The sequence below is a fragment of the Typopeltis vanoorti genome, chromosome 13, assembly GCF_054136105.1.
Source record: "Typopeltis vanoorti isolate ZY-2024b chromosome 13, IOZ_Tvanoo_1.0, whole genome shotgun sequence".
Taxonomy (NCBI): Eukaryota; Metazoa; Arthropoda; class Arachnida; order Uropygi; family Thelyphonidae; genus Typopeltis; species Typopeltis vanoorti.
The window spans coordinates 103,623,974-103,647,003 of NC_143561.1; the positions used below are offsets into that span (position 1 = coordinate 103,623,974).

Sequence of the window (23,030 nt, forward strand, 5' to 3'; positions counted from 1 at the left end):
AATATTAGCTTGGATTCAAATTAATCAACCTAGCTTTACAATTCTCCTTTAAACAATTGGTCTAATGCACTAATTGTTCCTACACATTATTCATACACTAAAACAGACTTATGCATACTACATCATATTTTAACTTGGATATTAAATTATATCACGTACTCTAAACCTTCAAATATATTAACTCTATCTTAACACACATAGCTCAGCAGGATATTTCACAAAAATTTAGCTCATGACCTAGAGTCATGAGTTAAGTTATTACTGTTCTTAACTCTAACAAAATTTCAATACAATAGTAAATTCTGCTACAAATTTCACTTCTAGAAAATTCCTATACAAGGCCTTACTTTTTTAGTCATCTAGTCAGCATTAGTAGATCCTTTAGATCGTCATCTTCATCTTTTACCTTACAATATAGCTCACTACCGGGCGCCTTTTATGTTATCGAAGACATTTCATCAACCGAGACCTTTAGGAAACTCGGCGGCTGGAAGTCCGGAACTGACTGTCATTCTGCATAATCGAGCCTTCTATTACTTCCGGACATTTGTTGGCAGGACGTGGATCTGCAACCTTGAATTGGCAAGACACACTGGAATTCCTTGCATCTAGGACTGGAACTGAGAGCAGGAACAGTGTCTGGGTAGAGGCCATGACACAAACCAAAAAGTGCATGCCTAAGCGCCACAAGCCACCAACGAGAAAGAGCCTTCTCAATTACCTGCGGGAAAGGGAGTGCGCCTCGATCTATCGATCCTTCCCCTTTTTATTCTCTTCCTTCGACCTTGGAACTACCACTGATTTCATTCCCTTGAGTTTTTCATGGGTCTGCACCTGCCACCTTTTTTCTCCATTGCTTTAAGGCAGGAAACCCCGTATATTAACCCTAAGGAGTTCTTTCGCTATGTGGCAAGTAAAAGGAAGAATAACTATGGAAAGATTACTTTAAAAAGCGTTGATGGTAGAGAAATAACAGAAGAAAATCAATTAGTTGAGTTGCTTAGTGATCATTTTGCAAAAGTGTACCATCTTGGTTGTGATAGTGCAGTGTCAAATGTGTCATTGACTGATGAGAGTCTAAAGATAGACGAAATATAGGTGCAAAATATATTACAGAACCTTAATGCTAACACTGCCATTGGGTTAGATGGCATATCGGCCCATGTGTTACGAGAATGTGCAAGAGAATTAGCACCTCCTCTAACCAGGCTGTTTAATTTAAGCCTCAGTTCTGGTAAAGTACCAATAGAGTGGAAAGAGGGGAAAATAATTTCACTGCACAAGGGAGGCTCCAAGACTGAGGTTGCAAATTATAGACCAATCAATATATCTGGAGTGGTGGTTAAGGTTTTAGAGAAATTGGTAAAAATTAGAATTCAGGACTGGGTGGACAGCAATATGATTTTTTATAAGGGGCAACATGGTTTTGTGAAAGGTAGGTCTTGCCTCAGTAACTTGCTTACTTTCTATAATAAAGTAACAGTAGAGTTGGATAAAGGAAATCCTTACTCAGTGATATTGCTGGACTTTGCACAGGCATTTGATAAGATTCCACATGGAACTCTTTTGCAGAAATTAGAGCAAATGGTTATTGATCTGAAGCTGGTGATTTGGATTAGAGAATGACTGGTGGATAGATACCAAAGAGTGGTTTATGGAGGAGCTGAGTCCAGGAGAAGGCAAGTGATGCTTGGTCCTCTATTGTTTAATTTGGACATCAATGATATTGGGAATACTTTGGAAGGAAATATCCACTTGTTTGCTGATGATGCAAAATTAGGAAGAACGATAGTCAATTCAGATGATGTAGACATCTTGCAGGATGACTTAAATAGGCTGATGGTATGGACTAAGGTCAATGGCTGCCAGTTTAATGTGGCTGAGTGTAAGGTGATGCACTTCAGGAGGATGAGATCACATGCTGTTTGTTATATTAACAGAACCGAACTGCAGGAAGTTGACAAGGCAAGGGACTTCTGAGTTATTGTGGACAGAGAACTCAAGTTTAAAGGGCATATTGCAAAGATTGCCAAAACATCACAACAAATTAAATAGTTGTTGAAAAACACACTAACAAGCAGGGATAAGGAAGTTATTGTTCCACTTTATAAGGCATTAATAAGACTGCATTTGGACTATTGTGCACAGATCTGATCACCTGAATTTCTTGGTAATGAAGAAATGGTGGAGAGGATTCAGTGGCAAGTTACAAAGATTGTAGCAGGTCTGTGGGACGTTCCCTACAAGGAAAGATTGAAGATCTGTGGGCTCCAAAAACTAGCTGATAGACATAGGAGAGGAGATATGATAGAAGCATATGAATTATTAAAGGGATTTTACAGGATTGATACTGATGACAATTTTAAGTCCAGTGCAGGAAGGGAGAGAACGAGGGGCCATCCCTGGAGATTATGTAAGAGTGTGGTTAACAAGAGTGTTAGGACCAGATTTTTTACTTGGAGGGTTGTGAAGGGGTGGAATGCTTTGCGAGAGGTAGTTGTGAATGAATTTAAGGAGAAGTATGATAGGTATTGTGTAAATAATGGTTAGTGTATCAATGTAGAGTCTCCTGTGATGAGTCTTTTGACTCCATGGAGACACCGTTATAATAATAATAATACTTGACCTTCGTGATAGTGATTGCCTTAGGGCATAAGTTAATCCGTCTGGAATATTTCTTTGTCTGGAACTTTCCTTTGTTACAATTAAATTTACACTTACCTTTCTTTGTTCTTTACAGAAATTTGGCGGTCACAATATTTAACAGTTTACTCTAACTTACTTCCATACTACATTAACATAAAAAATTTAGCTAATTAACCACAGGTATTTTGTATGGATTTTCGTTTTCCAGTAAAATCGGCATATAAGGAATTGTTGTACAAAATCCTTCTATGCAAGATTTTGCAGTGGAACAGGTGAAACATTCCAGCTATTTAGGTGCAGTTTTTGTGAAGATAGCAAATTAAATATGGAAATATACAATAGAATTAGCAAAGCTGGTATGATCTGCAGTATTTGATAAACTGAATAAATCTATATGGAATGAAATAGAAATTAGTCAGAACACTAAACTAGCAGTATATAAGACAGTGTTCATAGTATACATAGCCAGTTTTAACTTATGGATCTGAGAGCTGGGTTAAAAATAGAACAATTGATTAAATACTGCAGACCCCAGATATGAGTTCTGAGAAAAATAAGAGAGTGATTAGACAGCAACAACAATGGCAGAATCATATTAGAAATAAAGATATTAGGAAGGAACTTGACATTGCTAGCATTCAGGAATGTGCAAGCAGAGTTTATCTTAGGATGTTTGGCCACTTAAAAAGAATGGGAGAGGAAAGATTACTAAAGCAGATATTTGATGAAAAGATAACAGAAAAGAATACAGAAGAAGACCAAGACATAGGTAGACTGATGCAGCTAGAATTGTCTTAATGACTGAAATATAAGAGCTCGACAATATTGGAGTCCTGGTAGGTTATTACTGATTTCAAGCAAAATCATTGTTATGAAGTTAGTAATAATGTAAACTACTTTTCATGTAGTACTATCATAGATCCTGCACACCCATTGAAGGTACATTTCAAGAATTAGATGATCATGGTAGTAGCAGTAATATTGACCACATGGCTGGGTGAAGTGTCATTATAATTGACAATATACTCTTCACTTAGCCATGTGATTATAATTAGCCTAGTGTAGTATTTTTGACATCAGACAAGCAGAGTTAAAACAGAAATATACACGACAGTCATTAGACATATTGTTATCATTAGACCTAGTGGAGCAAAAATCTGGAACTGAACAGACCAGGATGCAAAACTTTGCATTTTCTTGAAAATAAAATCCTCAGAAAAGTCTATGGTCTTATAAGAGATAAAACAACAGGTGAATGGAGAGCACATAATCAACAACTATATGAACTCTATAGATCTCTACTTTTGTTTCATGAAATCAGAGATTGAGGATTGAGATAGCTTGGACATGTGGAAAGAAATGGGTGAGGAGAGAATGGCTAAAACAAGCATTAAGGTTGAGACATGATGGAAAGTGACCTAGAGGAAGACCTTGATAATGTTGGAAAGATAACATCCAAAAAGATTTTGCTGAGGGGAATCCTGGACTGGACTGAAGATGTTCAAGGAATGGAAGAAGTTTGTACTTGCAGCAAAGAAACTTAGAACCTCAGCAAGTTAAGAAGTATTTTTGATATGCATCAACTCTTTGACATAGGGACAACTGTTCAAAATGCAATTAAAGGAGAACACACATAACCACAGCAAGGATATTTTAATATGATTATAATCTTAACATACAGATTGGTTAGCATATAATAAACCACCTTCATTCTAGAGTATACTTAATAATTCAAATATAGCACTTTGACTCTACATACCATAAGCAATTGTTATCTTATATGTATTTGCTATGGTACATAGACCATTTCAAGGATCCCAATCCTATAGACCATTGTAGGATTGGGATCCTTGAAAGAAAGAAAGAAAATTATAAAATATAGTTACTAATAACAATTTCCCAGATTTTGGCATAGTTTGTCATTGAGGTTTTAGTTTTGATATAGAAAATTCTCAGCACTTTGTGGAGAATTGTTTGAATAGCACTGTCTATAAATCTGAGGAGCTGAGTGATATATATATATATATATATATATATATATATTTTTTTTTTTTTTTTTTTGCAGTTTAAATGTAGTTTAGACATTGTATTTGTGGTATATTATTTATTGATTATTATTATATTCCTTTAATTAACACATGGCGATGGCCTTATTATGTTTATGAGTCATTCTTTATGAACTTATTATTTAATCAATAAACTACACAATAACCACAGTAATTAACTTTAATGAAATGATATTTCGTACTGAAAATAACAGTATATCAGTGTGTACTGTTATTTTCAGTACGAAATATCATTTCATTAAAGTTAATTACTGTGGTTATCGTGTAATGTATTGTTTATAGTCATGGCACAGGTATCTTTAAAGCTTGCACTCTCTAGCAGATTGTTAAGGCTCTATTTTTAAGGTGCTAGTGACACCTGGTTTGTGTTTGGATGGTGATAGGAGTTTATGCATATCTTGGCAACTGTGTTTAGGCTTATAGTAGACAGTCAAGGATGGGCAGCATTCCAGAAATAGAATGATTTTTAATTTCAGTGTTGAACGTATGAATTGGTGTGTTGTTTGTTCAGATGACTAGAAAAGTGTTTGAAGTCAATTGATTCGGCCATAGGGCCAAATAATATATTGTCAGTATATCTAAGCAAACTTTTGTGTTTCGTAATAGCTGAATCTAGAGTCTATTGCTAAAAAATATTTCACATGAAAGCGAAGTAGAAAAGAGAAGTAGGATAACAAGCCCATGCTACCTTTTTTATAGGCAGAAGTTATTTTACTACACAAAATAACTAAAATAAAGTATATGGATCATGGTGGAAATTTATCCTATAAAAGAAGAACCATTAGTGATTGGGCATTTGTTAAAGAGGGCAGATGTTAAGATGAGCCAGATTTAACAAATGAATATCAAATAACAAGTAGGTCATTTGTAAAAAATGGCTAGAACAAGAAAGCAATCGACCAAAATAATAATTATTATTATTGCTGAGGCTTCTAGGGAGTCGAGGACTCATTGAGGGAGGCTATAAATCACCCAAATCAGCTGTCATACCCTCCCTTAAATTCATTCACGCTAGATGCACTCACTACTTCTAAAGGCAAACTATTCCACTCGTTCACTACTCTGTGAGCAAAAAACCTAGCTCTTAGCCCTTTCTTGACTGTGAACAAACTTAACTTCCATGGATGTCTCCCATGTTCTTTCCTCACCTTCCATATAATGAAAAATTTCATCAGATGCTATCCTATAATACCTATTCAAAAGTTTATAGACCTCTATCATATCACCCCTCTTTCTCCTCTTAACAGTGTCTGTAATGCTCATAATTTACATCCCGTAATCTTTGTAACTCTTCTTTGCACCCTTTCCACAGTTTTTTTATCACCTTGGAATCCAGGAGACCAAATCTGCACAGAATACTTCAGGTGTGGTCTTATCAAAATCCTTATAAAGAGGCAAAATGACTTCCTTATCCTTACATGTCAAGGTTTGCTTCAACATCGCAATTATCTTCTTTTTGCAACTTTTGATATATGACCTTTGAACTTCAAATTCCTATCTACCATTATGCCAAGATCCCTAGCTTCATCAGTTTTTTGTAGCATAACCTTGTTAATGTGCCACTGGACATATCATCCTCCAAATGCATAACTTTATACTTACGAACATTAAACTGACTGCCATTTTCGTTTGCCCAAATTTCCAGCCTATTCAAATCATTTTGTCAGTGCTGAATATCAGTAGCATCCCTGATTGCCCTGCCTATCTTTGCATTCATCAGCAAATAATTGCACATGTGATGTTAGACCCTGCCTGATGTCATTAATGTACAGGGTGTTCGGGATAAATTTGACATATTTATAATTAATTATATTTTTCCGTAAGTTACATGTATTAACACACACTTCTCTTCATTTAAAAGTTTGGACCCTTCTTCATTCATATACAAGATGTCAGAAAGGATGGATAGCTGGAACCCACCTGAATCATGGAAGAGAATAACTTGTATCATGATGATTCGTGCCCGCCATCAAAATAAGGATATTACGACTGCTGCCCAATGCTCCCTGAATACAGTAAAAACAATCAGGCATGAACTAGAGACTTGCAATGGTGACTACGAGGATGTAGCAAGAAGAAAGATCCCTAGCAGACGATCTGATTGCGTTCGTACAGCAGAATTCCTCGCAAATCTGCAGGAACAGGTGTTGAAGAACCCTGGCATTGGAATTCGGGCTTTATTCGTGGAGTTGCTAACTGTAGTCAAGCCCTGGATAACAAGGGTAGCCAATGGTAGGCCGTATGTATGGCAGCAGGATTCGGCCCCTTGCCACACCTCTGGGAAAAGTCAAAAATGGTTGTCTGAAAATTTCTACGACTTCACCAGTCTAAATGTTTGGCCTCCAAACTCCCCAGACCTTAACCCCATGGATTATTTTGTATGGGGCGCAGTTGAAAAAGACACCAATCGCACTTCTAGTAATACAAAAGCCCAGTTAATGGATAAAATTAAAACAGTTTTTGCGGCCCTTCCCAGGGAGACTGTAGCATCAGCTTGTTCGAGGTTCCGAAGCAGAATTGAAGCTGTGATCGATGCTAATGGTGGTTATTTTGAGTAAATCTTGTTGATAGTATTGTAATTAACTCTGCCTGTAATGTTTTTTTTGTCAATTCATTAAATTTAATAGATACAAAGAAGATTTTCTTTTTCCTTACGAAACTGTCAAATTTATCCCGAACACCCTGTATAGATAGAACGATAATGGCCCAAGGACTGAACCATGAAGTACACCACTGGTCACCTTAGATCTGGCAGATTCACACCTACTCTGTACCACTTTTTGATATCTATCTGTCACTCATCCACCGATCCACGTCAAGAATTTATATTCCAATTCCATATTCTCTAGTTTATGTAACAGCCTTTCATGTGATATCCTATCAAATGCCTTAACAAAATCCAACATATCATAGGGTATCCATTCCCTTTATCCAACTCAGCCATAACATTGTTATAAAATATGAGCAAAATTGCTAAAACATGACCTTCCTTTAGTAAGCCCATGCTGCTCCTTGCAGAGTAAAGCATGTTTGTCTATCAATTTATGTATGCGAGTTCTTATCAACTTCTCTAGAAATCTTCACTACCACACCAGAGATACTGATAGGTTGGTAGTCAGACACATCAGTTTTGCACCATCCTTGTGCAATGGAACTATCATGCATTCCTTTCATTCCTGTGGCATCATTCGTGAGCTGAGACTCAAGTTATACAAACATATGAATGGCCTAGCCAATTCAGCTGAACATTCCTTTAACAAATGGGCTGATATTCCATCTGTCTAATGACATATTCTTATCCAGGTTATGCAACAGCTCTCCATCCTCATTTTCATGAACCTCTAACTCTTCATCCACTGTAGCAGTAGCACTGTGCACTATGTTACATACACCAGGTTGATATATCTTAGCAAAGTGAACACTCATTAACTGAACAATCTCATTAGCTTCCAACACTAGAATACCATCTGTATTCAATAAAGTTATTCTTTCACATTCATTCTTTCTTTTGCTTGCGGCATGCATAATGATAAAATTCTTTTGAATTGCCTTTACTTCCATGGCTAATTTCTTTTCATACTCTGATTTAGCTTTCTACACAATTAGTCATTACTTTTTTGACCTGAGTTTTATATATTTCATAACTCCTCTCACTCTTATTCTCATGATATTCTTTCCATGTCACCATCTTCTTGTGGAGCTCTTGCTTAATAAGGTTGCACATCCATCTCACTCCCAACCTATTTATTCTTTGAACACTAGGGATACATTCAGATACCACCTCATTTAAGCACTTTTTCAAAGATTCCCATGCATTGCTGACATTAATAATAATAAAAAAAAAAAAAAATACAATAATCCATAGCCAATCCACAAGTGAAAGGAATGTCAGGGGGAAAAAAGTACAGACTCCTACACAAATACGAAGTTTATAGTACAGTTAAACTACTCATAAAGTTAAGAGATCCTACTTGGCTCCTACAAGGATCTCTCCCCAGCCTACTTATGTGTGTACTAAATTTTAGATTTAATAATTATGCACTTGAAACATTATGCAGAATTGATAATCCATTCCATATATCACATGAAAACCTGATATGAACAGAATTTCAAAGAAATTTATGATGTGTTAATCACCCAAATTTCTGCATGAATGGTGACCTTATTGTCTCCAGAATATCTGATTCAAGATATAAAGAGTAATTCTTAACTATTCCAAGCCATGGATAACAGAACTGTAGATCCTCAGCAATCTAGGGTTTCAGTGGTCTTAATGCACTTCAGGCAAACTCTAGTAATCCAGAGAATTTAACCCCTGCTAGTAGTTATCACTTAATTTTTTTTGCACGTAGTTAATTTTGATTTATTTTGAATTATTTCTCCCTCACTGGAGCTGAAGTTAGTGTCAGTTGTTGAACCACAGTAGATGCTGTAGCATGTGTCTCTTTGTGTATATGTGTATTGCTAATAACCTTGACATGAAGTAATTATTCATGAAGTAATCATCAAGTAATTATTTTATTTTAAAGTTATTGCTCTAGCATAGCAACTGTCTCCATAATTGTGCCACAGTAAATACTGATATCTGCATAAAGGAAAGAATATGTACGTCTCCTCCCCCAATTCATTTGGTAATCTTTGCCATCTTCTCCTTTCTCATGGACCTTACCATATTGTAAGAACATTCCACTTTTTTTTCCATTTTCTCCCTTTCTTTTTCCAGAAATTGATATCCTTACTATAATTTTTTTTAAGTATCATCAATCTGAGTAGCACTGAGATTGGAAGTTTAAAACCAGGTGTTTCTTCACTTAAAGAAAGCACAATTTTCTTTAGGTTATGATAAATTTACATAATCTGGGATAATCTGGTTAGATAATCTGGGATTATCTAACCAGAAAAAGGTTAGATAATCTGGGAATACTTCTCCAAATACAAAACATTGTACTATTTCAAACAGAATAGTGGTCTCACACCATTCTGAAATTGTCATTCCCACACCTAAAGACTTTCAGAAACATTCATATTATTCTACTATCATACTTGTACTATGATGCTGCATTAATTTCTGAATTATATCATCATCATCATCATCATCATCAAATTCCTGCTATGTACCCTCAAGGGGTGTACAGGACAAGGGATGTACAGGATATACAATCTAAATTATATATTAATTCTTAAAATGACGGGCTATTATTATTATATGACACCTCCAAGGAGTCCAAAGATTCATAGGAGGACACACTACTCCACTGAAACTCACCGTCTCCCTTACTTAATCCTTCAACTACATAATACCATTTCCATCAACACACACACACACACACACCCATCATCTACTGCCAGTCATCACTAGTATGCACTGCCTGTAAACTGTTCTCATGGCTGATTTGCCAGGATGCAGGATGAAAAAGTTGTTTCTTGGAGGGAAAAAAACTCGGCTACCTCCATGCGAGATCAGCTAACTCACCTTCAACTGAAAACATCTATATAAAAAATTCCTCTTGTCATGATGAGAATTGAACTCAGTTCTTTTCTAATCAAAGGGTGTAATGTGCCATTTTGCTGCAACAGCAGACTGGTTTAAGGTTAGTGAAATTCGTGTATTATTTCTTGGGCAGGGCAGAGGTATATGTATTATTATTATTATTTATTATTATTTTTTTTTATATATATAACAAAACCTGTGGTGAATTCATCACTAAAAACACATGTACAGTAATGACTATTTAATTCGTAAATATTTCATCCCAAGTATCTTGGGACATCATCAGTACAGTAGTTTAAACAATACTTGTAATCATGCGCCATAACTGTATGTTATTCCTAGTATTGTTTAAACTACTGTACTGACGATGTCCCAAAATACTTGGGATGAAATATTTACGAATTAAATAGTTATTACTGTGGTTATTACGTGTGTTTTTAGTGAAGAGGTATATGTAGTTATCTAGAAAAATATCCTGATTTTTATGCAGGTTTATTCATCTTCCTGGAGATGAGAATAAACAATTAAGATAGCTTACATGTGTGCAAACAGAATATTAGAACTGTAAAGGTTGTCTATGAGAATAGGCCAGAAGTTATAGAACCAACGATATGAATATAATAAATATGAATAAAAAACCAACGATATAATAGAAACAAAATTGTGTGTTGAGGCTGAAGCACTGGAAACAGCCAATAGCATTAGACTTGACATCACCAATATCCTCACCCATTCATTACTTCCAAAAAGTAATTTATCTTCCGGACAACCTGCTGCTCTCCGAAAGTTATGGAAAGAAAAAAGTATTGTCATCACCACAGTGGATAAGAGTAATGCCACAGTCGTCCTTAATGTCACAGAATATAATCAAAAAATGGAGATTATTCCCTGAGATTGCTACCTACATCCCACTAGAACACGATCCCACAAAAACGCAAGTTAAAAAATTAGGAAAGTTACTTAAAAAAGTATCCTCCTGGCTGCTGGACATTACAAAAAACTCAAACCTTTCAGTTTTCGTCCCCCCCGGATATATGGTTTACCAAAAATTCACAAGCATAATTCTCCCTAAAACCTATAGTAGATGCCACTGATGCACCTTGTTACACACTGTCAAAGCAGTTGGCTAACTCTCTGATCCTCCCCCCCTCACTGGTCTTACCACATCCTATATAAAAAAAACTCTACCCATTTTAAGACCTTAATTGAAAATCCAACTTTTAATAATACAGATATATTGGTAAGCTTTAACATCACCTCATTGTTTACCAGTATTCCTTTAAATGACACCTTAACACTTAAAAAAGATTTTTTCTTCTTATATCTTGGATCTCTTTTCCTTTGCCATCAATTCTGGTTATTTTTCTGAAGAACAAAATCTACAAACAGATAGAGGGAACCGCTATGGTTTCCCCCCACTTGCCAATTTCAATGGAAAATTTTGAAAAAAAGAGCAATAGATCCCTCTCAAATTTATCTATCTGACTAAGATATGTAGATAATGTGTTCTCTATTTGGCCTCATGGCCCAGACACATTACTCCTTCAGTCACCTCAATAGCCTACATCCAAGAATCCAGTTTACAATGGAAAAGGAAAATAACAATAAATAATGAAAACAATAAATAACAATAAATAAATCATAAATAATGGCTATAACAAAAATACTATTAATAAAATACTCCATAAAACAACAACAAAAACGAATCTAGATTACAGTAAAACCATAGCCATCCCATACATTAAAGGGTTATCGGAAAAAATCAACAGAATCCTACAACATTATAACCTCAATGCCACCTTTAAACCACCCACTAAACTTAAAACCATATTCAACTCCTCTAAGGATCCTCTCCTCCCATTAGAACATCCTGGAGTCTGTTTCATCTGCTGCACATGTAACTTACCGTACATTGGTGAAACAGGACAGACTATCCCTATACGCAAGAAAGAACACATTAAATATAACCATTATGGTGAAGTAGGCCTCTCAGACCATGCACCTAACACCTTACACAAAATCAACTGGAAAAGCACCCGTTCTTTACACCGCACAAAAACCTGGTACGAAAGGAAATTTAAGGAAGCCTGCGAAATCCTGATAAACCGCCCAAATATCAACAACAAAGATGGCATGAAAATTCCAAGGATCTGGATGGCACACATTCAGCCTACCTAATATATAAGATCCAGCATAAGTCAGGACTCTAGCCAATCTTCAGCTAGTATTAGAAACCATTCCATATCAACTGGCTGGAATGTACATGATGTTAATATATGTATATAGATAGATACTTGTTGTTGTGCCCAATGTATTTCTACAACCAACAGATAACACTAACAATAAGACTCTAGCGTCGATGTATAAATTTTTTTTTTTCCACCAGAGGTCAGGCCAACAATTGTTGTAGTGGTTGGTCAGTGTCTTTAACAAACCAGTTTGATTGTAGTGTAGCTTGTTTTCTGTGTAGCAAGGTCATCTTCTGGAGCATACAACTATACACCAGAAGATGACCTTGACATAAAGGTCGAAACGTTGAATGTAGATTTTAGTTATATTAAACTAAAGTTTTTATTCAAACACGGTAGTTGTCTCCATAATTTTCAAAAATGCATTCGAATCACCATGTAAGCTTAAAAGAAAGGAAAATAACAATAGTTTACCCTTACTAGACACCTTCCTAATGGTAACCTTTCCTTCTCTGTATATAAAAAAACCTACTCACACAGGCAGAATACATTCACAAACTCTCCCACCACCATCCCTCTCAACAATATGGCATTATTAAAACTCTTACCAATAGAGCCCACAAGCTTTGTTCAAGTGAAACCTCCCTTTCAACCTAACTCAACCACACACACACACACACACACACACACACACCTTCTTTTCCAATGTCTACAGTGATTACAGAATTTAAAAAAATAATCAGTTCCTCCCCCATTCCCTGGCCTTCTTTTCAGAAGGACTTCAGAAATGCCATCACCATACCTTACATCCGTGGCACATGAGAAAAAATAACCAGGTCTTTAAAAAAAGTACAACCTCAACATCATTAAAGTTCCACTGTAAACTTGCAATCCTTATCTGTTCCACCAAAGATAAGCTCCCTCCTCTCTCATTGCTTGGAGTGTATAGAGTACCCTATTTCTGCAAGCTGGCTGACTTCAGACAGACAGGTAGATAAGCAACCATCCATTTAGAAGAACAACACAAATCATACAACTGCAATCACAACTATGGTCAATCTGGCTTGCAGACCATGTTTTGGATACAACTCACAGGTTCTCCTGTAGAAAAACCACCATGCTCCAGCATAGTAAATTCAAAAAAGAAAGACTGTTCAATAGAAATATTCTGGTTTTGTGACCACATGTTTATTAGAGAACTGTTTTTAAAAAAAGTAAACAAGTACTAAAAATAACCTGACAAATTTCATTAGTCGTAAGACTAACATCTTCAGGGGTAAAGAGAACTAACAGTTTAAAGCACAAACTATAAGAAATTACGAAAAACAAGTTCATTTGTTGGTATTATGAACATCAGAAAAGTTCGTTAAAAAAACGAATAACAGATACATGCATTAACGGTTGTATAGATCTGTTATTCGTTTTTTTTAAAACTAATCTAGGAGCCCAACATTCATTCACATTGACACCTTTACAGTCAGAAAAATGCATGCCTCTTTTTTGCGAAGATTGGTTAGAATTCAGTTAAGAATTAGAGCAACTTTTTAGACTTCCTTGTGAGACCAAATTAGTTGGTTTCAAATATTACAATGCTAAGTAATATCATTGTTTTCTTTATTTTTTATGTTCTCTGTTATCTTTTATCTCTCTCTCTCTCTGTTTGTCTGTGTGTGAAAACATTTCGATTCTATATTTATAAAATTCCTTTGGATTTGAAATGAAGAACAGGATGTTTATCTGCCTCCAATCTTCCTTTTCTTCTGAGTTTATCTCTTATATAGAAGTCCGTAACATTATATAAATAAGACAAAGCTTTGACTTGTGTCGATCACTTAGGTTATTACTGTGCGACCACAGACGAGACCCCCTCGATACTTCTGAGCATTGCAGAAGAAGGCAAATCCATTCCGATAATAGGGTAATCAATGTGTTTCATGAGATGAGTGTTTATTATTATACATTGAAAAATTAGCTTTTCTTTTATGAAAATCCCAGTTTTTAAAGCGGTAACTATTTCACTTGTACAACAGTTGGAAAATTTTACATATAAAGCATGTAATTTCGTGTGCCAGTGACAAATTCGTATGTTGCTTTATTCCTTTCTCCTCTTGAACATGAATTGACTCTTCTTGGCTGCCAGCAACTGCTCTCACTTCTGTGGCTGCACAGTATCTGATAAAATTGTCTTCCAGAAAATTCCATTTTTTTTAATCCTGCAAAACAGTCACACTGATCAGAGATGCAGTAATGTTTCCTTCTTTTGCCTCTAACATAACTGTAGTTGTTCATTTTGTTTACTGTAGATGCATTGATTCATTCATTTACTCTTCTTTTATTAAACCTTTTATTATACCCGAAGAACAAAAATGCCTTTGTTCTTCGTACCTGCACTTATTTTTTGCCTATTTAATCATAATGTTTTACTTGCTACAATAAATTTAATTATTACGAAATTTTGATTTAAAGCTTTTACCTCCTCTTCATTATTACCTTCAAGGTAAGCTCACACAGTGGAACTTAATGCTATATGGAACAGATTTGGATCCTGTGAACCTGAAGCCATCAAGAAAAACTGTAGACAGGTCTCCTCCTAACTATTTATTTAGTTCCTTAATAAAAGATTACTCTCCACAACCAGAAGTAGAATCAGAGATTGAGGTTTGTTATTTATAGTTGATTTTTATTGGATGTGACATTACTATTAAAAAAGAGAACGAGAGAGAGAGAGAGAGAGAGAGTAACTGTTGTATAGTTATAAACAAAAGTATATCCATTTTAATATATACCATTCATTAACATCTGAAATTACTACCAGATTTTTTTCTATCATGTTTTGAGATTTAATGAAAAAAACAACACTTTTCTTTTAAATAATTTTAATAAAATTAGCTATCATTGAACCTTGAATTTTAAAAAAACGGTTTTGAAGTAACTTTAGTTTTATTAAAAGTACCATTCATTGTTATAACTTCTATATTGGGGCTATCAACAGAAGTGGAGCATAAGTTGATAGTCTAATAAGAATTATGGTAAAAACTAATTCTCGAGGCTCTGAGATTTCTCTGGTTATAGTAAAATTTTTTCAATTTCGAAGATAAAGACCACATAATTCTAACATAGACTTCCTCTTCTAGGTTTCAAGTACTTTTTTGTACTTTTGGAGAGTTTGTTAGACATCAGTTAAATGATAAGTCTTTTATTATCTCAAAGCTAGAATGGAATTAATGGTTGAAAATTAGTTTAACAATGGATGGCATATGTACTTAGATAACATTTCTAAACATAATGTGCATTATATCCAAGGTCTTGATGAATGATGACTAAACTTGATGCAAGATGATGCCTTGGTTTTTATTATTTTAGATAGATGTACAAAGCGTTTCTGAAACCTCTTGTATTTTCTATAAAACAGTTATGATCCACATATGAGATTTGTTTGTTTGCCATAATACAGAATGATCTTCATTAGCAGTACTATGATAATAAGGAAAAATAATCCAGATTTTTGCACAACTTGAATATATTCTAGCATGCAGATTCTCCTGTATGTTCTGCATAACTTATGCCTCATGAACAGTGACATTTATTGAACTTTTTTTTTTTTTAAGGGGGGATGATTTTACATTATGGAATGAAAGCTAAGCTGTGTTTTAAAGTATTTCATAAATTTTATCAGTTACGTGTTGGATATAAGGACAGGTTACTGCACACTTTTCTCTTCTTGCTAATTTGTCATCGTCTTGGGAGGAGTTTGTTCATCGTTATGTATCCACATCCATTTTAAAATAAGGTTTGGTCTTGTCATCATGTCTGATAATTATCAAGAATCTCATACACATAAACCATGGATATGTTGCGCATTAGTTTGAAATGCAGTAATTCCAGTCAGTACATATTATTTTTATTACGAGACCTTCATGGAGTCAAGACTCATCATGGGAGATCCCTCTGGCATACCCACCCACACAGACAGCTCATCAAACCATGCCTTAAATGAATATTATATGCATATTGTTAAATGCATATAATGATGCAGTTGCAGGGATAGAATGTTAAGGGTTTAGTATTTTCAGGAACGATGGAGAAGATAGGATGGGTGAAGAGTACTGCTGATGATAGCAGATGAATTGCACCGAAAAGAATACCGTAGAGGGTGGCTGTTCTTTTGAAACAGTCTGGTGTGAGATTGAGGTCTCAAGCATGTTATATAGCAACAAGCATGTTATATATCTATCATCTCCATTATCTCTGCACTCACCACACTCTCTATGCAATAAACCTACTTCTCAGTCATCTGTTACACCTTCTTTATATCTTTTGATGACCTTTTGTTCTGTTTCCCCATCTCTCTCTCTCTCTCATTCTAGGAAAAACTTCTTGTATGTTAACGTGGTATCTTTATCATCTCATTCTCCTATTTGCTAGACTCTGCAAATCGCATTTTCTCAAACGTTTTCTTCATACTCATCATTCCAAAGATCAGAAATCTCTCGTCGATCATCTGTGGACCTACCTTTCAATATCTGTACTTATGGTTTTGGTATTAGGTGTCTACAGAGCTTTGTTTACCAAGAGTGCTAAAGCACAAAGTCAAGAAAACTCAGTCAGTTAGGGTGAACAGGGTGTGTGTGTGTGTGTGTGTGATAGTACCTCATGGGTGCCTTCACACAAATGCAGAATTTAGTTTCTCAAATTGCAATAAATGAATTTAGTATATCAAGCAACAATGTTGAATAGGGTAAAGGAAGTAAATTTGAAAAAAGAAAAAAAGGAAGTAAAGGAGGTAAAGGTGGATTGCAGCCTAAAGTAATGCTATGGTTTCTGCATGCTTTGTTTATACATTTTCTATATCTAATAAATTAAAGAAGCCAAGAAATTATATTCTTGTTTAAATAATAACACTTATATAATCCTTTATCTAAGTGTAAGCAAACAAAGTTTGTGCATTAGTATTCTCACAATTGGGCTATGACTTCTCATAGCCCAGTTGTGAAATGACTTTGCATCAATTGTCTTGGTATCCCTTAATGCAAAACACATCTTCTTTTGGACACATATATTGCTATGCATTATGAGAAGGGCCATCCACTATCCAGACTGGTACACAATAAATAACGGAAAAAACTCACGTAGAAAGATTATTTATTAGTATAATTTTCGCCTGTGTGTCACAGGCATCCTCAGTACATTAAGCTCAAAATTAAACACTAACTGACAATTCCAAAAAGCGCCACCTAAGTAGCTGGTGTAAGATAACTAAAAAGGTCAATAACTTTCCTATTAAAAAAAAAAAAAAAAAAAAAAAAAAAAAAAAAAAATACAATAAAAAGTTAGGAAAGATTAGCTGATTTGTAAAGTACTATCTCCCATAAAAGGGACAGACGTAAGCCGTCGGATCTGTTTAAGTTAGGAGAATGAAGTAGAGTTTCACATGTTTCTTTATAAAGGCGTTCCATGAGAAACTGACTTTTGTGAAGAATTCTTGTCTTTCTCCAATGAACTCTGTGTCTAGTGAAGATGGCATGTTCAGAAAGTCCAGACTTTTCAGGTTTAAAGTATTCAATATAAGATTGGTGTTCTTCTAGCCGAATAGAGGCAGATCTTCCCGTTTGTCCGAAATAACATAATCCACAAGAGCACGGAATCTGGTAGGCACCTAGATGATTAAGATGTGGAAGCTTGTCCTTAGGAGAAGTTTTTTTTAGGAAAGTTATTGACCTTTTTAGTTATCTTACACCAGCTACTTAGGTGGCGCTTTTTGGAATTGTCAGTTAGCGATTAATTTTGAGCTTAATATACTGAGGATGCCTGTGACACACAGGCGAAAATTATACTAATAAATAATCTTTCTACGTGAGTTTTTTCCGTTATTTATGGTGTACCGATATGTCTACTCACGGTTTACCTCTTTTAAAACTATCCAGACTGTTTTTGACCTTTATTGAGGTCTCATCAGTGAGAGTCAGACCCAGAAGAGATACCAAGGTTGAAGTAATGCAGAAGTATATTTTCCATTTATAAGTCTTGAAAAGGTGTATCACCTTATTATTAAAATAGTCATAATCAGAAATAGCTGTTGAAAGTTTTTTCTTTAAAAAAAAAAAAGAACTTTTAACAAAAATTCTATATCTAATGTCAAAAGTATAGCAACAAGAGGGAGAAGTTTTTCGCATTGGTTAGTGCAAAACTCACCAAAAGTTATAGGCATTAGTGAGACTTAGCTAACAATAGATGATGCAGTTACAGGATAGAACATGAAATGTTTAGTATTCTCAGACATGATAGAAAAGATGGGATGGGAGGAGGAGGAGTACTGCTGATGATAGTAGATGAGTTGCAGCCAAGAAAGAATAGAGGGGTGGCTGTTCTTTTGAAACAGTCTGATGCAAGATTAAGGCCAATAAGACAAAATGTATGGTTGGTTGCTGCTATAGGCCAGGAGATTCCAAGGATAATCGACATACATCAGCAAATTAGTACGATGAGTGCCGGTCTAGTAATCATTATGGTACTTCAGCTATGGAGATATAGATTGGAAGGAAGAAAGATCACATGGCAGGAAGGAAATGGAATTTATACACCTACTGAGAGATAATTGAGGCAGTATCTGATGAATTGGACTCAGGGTTATTGGATCAGAATCAGAAGCGCTATCCATAACCAAGCTGGCCACATTGCCTCTGACTGGGAAGAGTGATCCCAATATTTTGTCAAGAAGAGGTATGTGGAATACAAGACAGGTGATTATGACAAACTTAAGCGGAAGCTGTGCTATGGTATAATAACCTGCAGGGGAAAAGATGTTAGTAGTGCATGGGAGATAGTTAAGGGCTATCTGGAGGAAGCAACATCAGATTGTATACCCAAGATCAAAAGGGTTAATCAGATAGGAGTTAGATGGATAAGTATATAAAGGTATATAAGGGGTGCTTAAGGGTCAAAGCCGTATAACTGAGAGGAGACCTCCACATGGCCTTTAAAGGAATGCGGAGAACCGACCAGGGCTTCTGACCTAATGTCCAATCCTCACCTTCTCATGGTGCACCCTGTTGGGTATCTACTTGGATACTGAACGGACGAGGATGGGCTGGCAATTTGGGATTTAGCCGACCAAATTGTATTCTTATTGGTTAAACCAATAAGAATACAATTAAACCACACCCCAGCCGGAATGAAATATAGAATGATGGTACAACATGACAAAATTTCATGCCGGCTGGGGCGTCGCCCGGTTAAACAAGGCCCCCGTTGTTTTCGCCAGGGAACCAGGGCGAACAGCGAAAAGTCAGCTACTGGAACAAATCTGAAAATAAACCCCAACTCAACATCACCAGAGTTAAAAATCGGTACTATCAACGTAAGAATCCTGAATGGCAAAGAAATGGAGCTAGTTGAGGGATTAGATAAGTACCAGATCGACATAATAGGGGTGACTGAAACAAAAAAGACCAAAACTGGTGAGATCGTTCTGAGCAATAAATACAAAATGTTATATTCAGGCAATTACAATTAAGGAAAAGAAGGAGTAGCCATAGTATTCAACACAAAATACGAGGCTAATCTTCTTGAATGGCAGTCAGTCTCAAGTAGAGTAATGTGGGCAAATATGAGAATGGGGAACTGGACAATGAGACTTATTTGTGCCTATGGTCCCACAGAAGGTTCTACTAAGGTAGAAGTGGAGGAATTTTTTGAGGCTTTAGAAAAAGCAACTGACACACAAAAAAATGAAAAGTTGGTCCTTGTTGGGGATCTAAATAGCAGAGTAGGAAATGATTGTGAGACATACAAAAATATTTTGGGAAAATTTGGAGAAAAGAGCAAAACTAATAATAATGGCAAATATCTGTTGGATTTCTGCTCAGGACATGGACTGGTTATTACTTACACCATGTTCCAACATAAAAATGTGCACAAATTCACATGGAGAGAATAGGCTAGGAATAAGAAAAGTCTCATTGACTATGTTATTGTTGATAGTGATGTTTTCTCCCTGGTGCAGGACACCAGAGTGTACAGAGGATTTGAAATTGGAAGTGATCACTATTTAGTCTTGAGCAGGATAAAATTGAATTTCATATTGAAAAGAATGACATGTAAGAATGTTTTAAAGTGAATAAAAGTTGAGCAGCTCTCAGATGTGAACTGTAGACTAAAATACACAAAGATTATTGAAGAAAAAATGAAAGAGTTTGAGAACAGGAATCAAACCTTGGAGATTCAGTGGCAAACTCTGAAGAAAACATTGATTGATTCTGCCAGAGAGGCATCTGGTGAGGTTGTCTGTATGGATAAAAAAATCAGAACTCCCTGGTGGACACAGGAAGTTAAAGAGGCAGTGAGGGAAAAGAAGAACACATACCAAAAGTTCCTGTCAAATAAGTCAGCTTGTGCTCTTAGAGAATATAGAGACAAATGCAAGAATGCTAAACACTGTGTAAAACTAGCTAAACAAAAGTCATGGGAGGACTTTGGCAAGAATATAGAAAATAAATATCAAGAAGGTGGCAAAATATTCTGGAGGTTTTTGAAGAAGCTTAAGAATGGAGGAAAGAGTGCTGTAAAAGAAATTAGATATGATAAAGGTGACATGAAAACGGGAGAAAAAGATATCCTTGAAGTATGGAGTAATTATTTTGAAAAACTGCTACATGAAACAAGCAGTGATGACAGCACAGTGGTAAAAAACACTGACCAGGCATGCAGTCAGGAATACATATCCATACTTGAAGTAGAAAAAGCCATCAAAGGCTTGAAATGTGGAAAGGCAGCAGGAGTAGATGATATTCGACCAGAAATGCTGAAGTATGGTGGTATAAGAGTCTTACAGTGGCTGCACTGCATAGTTCAGAAAGCCTGGACAGAGGGACAAATTCCCGATGATTGGAGTAGAGCTCTCATAGTACCCATATATAAAAAGGGAAATAAAACTGCATGTGAGAATTACAGAGGTATTTTCCCTACTGAGTGTTCCTGGCAAGATCTATGCAAGTATACTTGAGAAACGGTTGAGAAGAATTGTGGAAGAAAAGCTTGGTGAAGAACAAACTGGATTCAGGCCAAATAGAGGCTGTCAGGATCAGATCTTCACTTTACAGCAAATAGTCGAGAAAGCATGGGAATATAACAAAGATCTGTATTTAAGTTTTGTCGATCTGGAAAAGACATATGACAAGGTGCCAAGAGAGAAGCTATTCAATACGCTGCAGTTATATGGTGTCAATGGGGCATTATATCAAGCAATGCTTAGTCTTTATTTGAGTTGTAAGTCAGCAGTTAGAATTGAAGGAAGTACAGGAAGATGGTTTAATGTTAAATCTGGTGTGAGACAAGGATGTACATTATCCCCTCTGTTATTCATTATCTATATGGATCACATTATGAAAGAAAGTGGTATTAAATATGATATCAAAATTGGAGATGTTAATGTCAGCTCTTTGCTTTATGCGGATGATGTTATACTTGTAAATAAATCTGCTACAAGTCTGCAAGATTCTCTGACTAAATTGAATAGCTGTTGTAATAGATATGGTATGAAAGTCAGCAATAAAAAGACAAAGACAATGAAAATAGGCAGAATCATTGAAAATGTCAACTGTGTTGTGAATGGAGAACCTGTGGAACAAGTAAAACATTTCAGCTATTTAGGCACAATTTTTACTGAAGATGGTAAATTAAATAAAGAAATAGACAACAGAATCAGCAAAGCTGGTATGGTGGGAAGTCAATTGAATAAATTCATATGGAATAAGAGAGAAATTAGTCGGAACACTAAATTAGCTGTATACAAGACAGTGTTCAAACCAATTTTAACTTATGGATCTGAGAGCTGGGTCAGAAGTAAAACACTTGACCAAAGACTAGAGACCACAGATATGAGAGTCCTGAGAAAGATTATAGGCATGAACAGATGGCATCAATGACAATATCATATTAAAATGATGATATTAGGAAAGAACTTGACATTGTCAGCACCCAGGAATGCGTTAGTAGAGCTAATCTCAGGTGGTATGGTCACTTAAACAGAATGGGCGAGGAAAGATTAGCAAAACAAGTGTTCTCTGCCAGGTTGGCAACAAAACGACCCAGAGGAAGACCAAGATATAGGTGGATTGATACGTTACAAAGTGCCTTAGACGATAGAAATATAAGATCTGATAATGTTGGAGTCTTGACAAGCAACAGACTGATTTGGAGGAAAATTGTAGATAGGAAATTAATAATGATGTAATTTTTTTCATGTAGTACTATCATATCCTGTACACCCCTTGAGAGTACATGGCAGGAATTTGATGATGATGATGATGGTGGTATATAAAGAGAATGATGATCAGCAACGTTATGAACAGCACATGGGGCAGAAGCAGAAACATAGTTGAGCTACTGAGTGACCACTTTGCACTTCGATATTATAGGGACTTGTGTGGGAACAGCTTGCTGAATTGGAGAATCTCAGGCTCATCAACTAGTGCACAAAAACTATTTGCAATGAATTATTGTTTAACATAATAAAAAAAATTAATTTAAGCACATAAAAAAATAAATATGTTAATATTTAGGGACCTAGTTATACTAACATGTATATTGCTTAATATGTATTTATTTAAATATGCGATTTTTTTTTTTTTTTTTTTTTTT

At 35.6% G+C, this 23,030-nt stretch overlaps 1 protein-coding gene across 2 annotated transcripts in view; it reads left to right on the forward strand.

Moving 5' to 3' along the window:
• Fur2 (furin-like protease 2) overlaps positions 1 to 23,030 on the forward strand; it is a 471,861-nt gene that overhangs the window by 315,750 nt on the left and 133,081 nt on the right. For both annotated transcript variants that reach the window (XM_090402961.1, XM_090402962.1), the window contains one exon: positions 14,890 to 15,050. In XM_090402961.1, the coding sequence (XP_090259087.1) occupies positions 14,890 to 15,050 (161 nt within the window). The remainder of the gene's footprint in view (positions 1 to 14,889; positions 15,051 to 23,030) is intronic.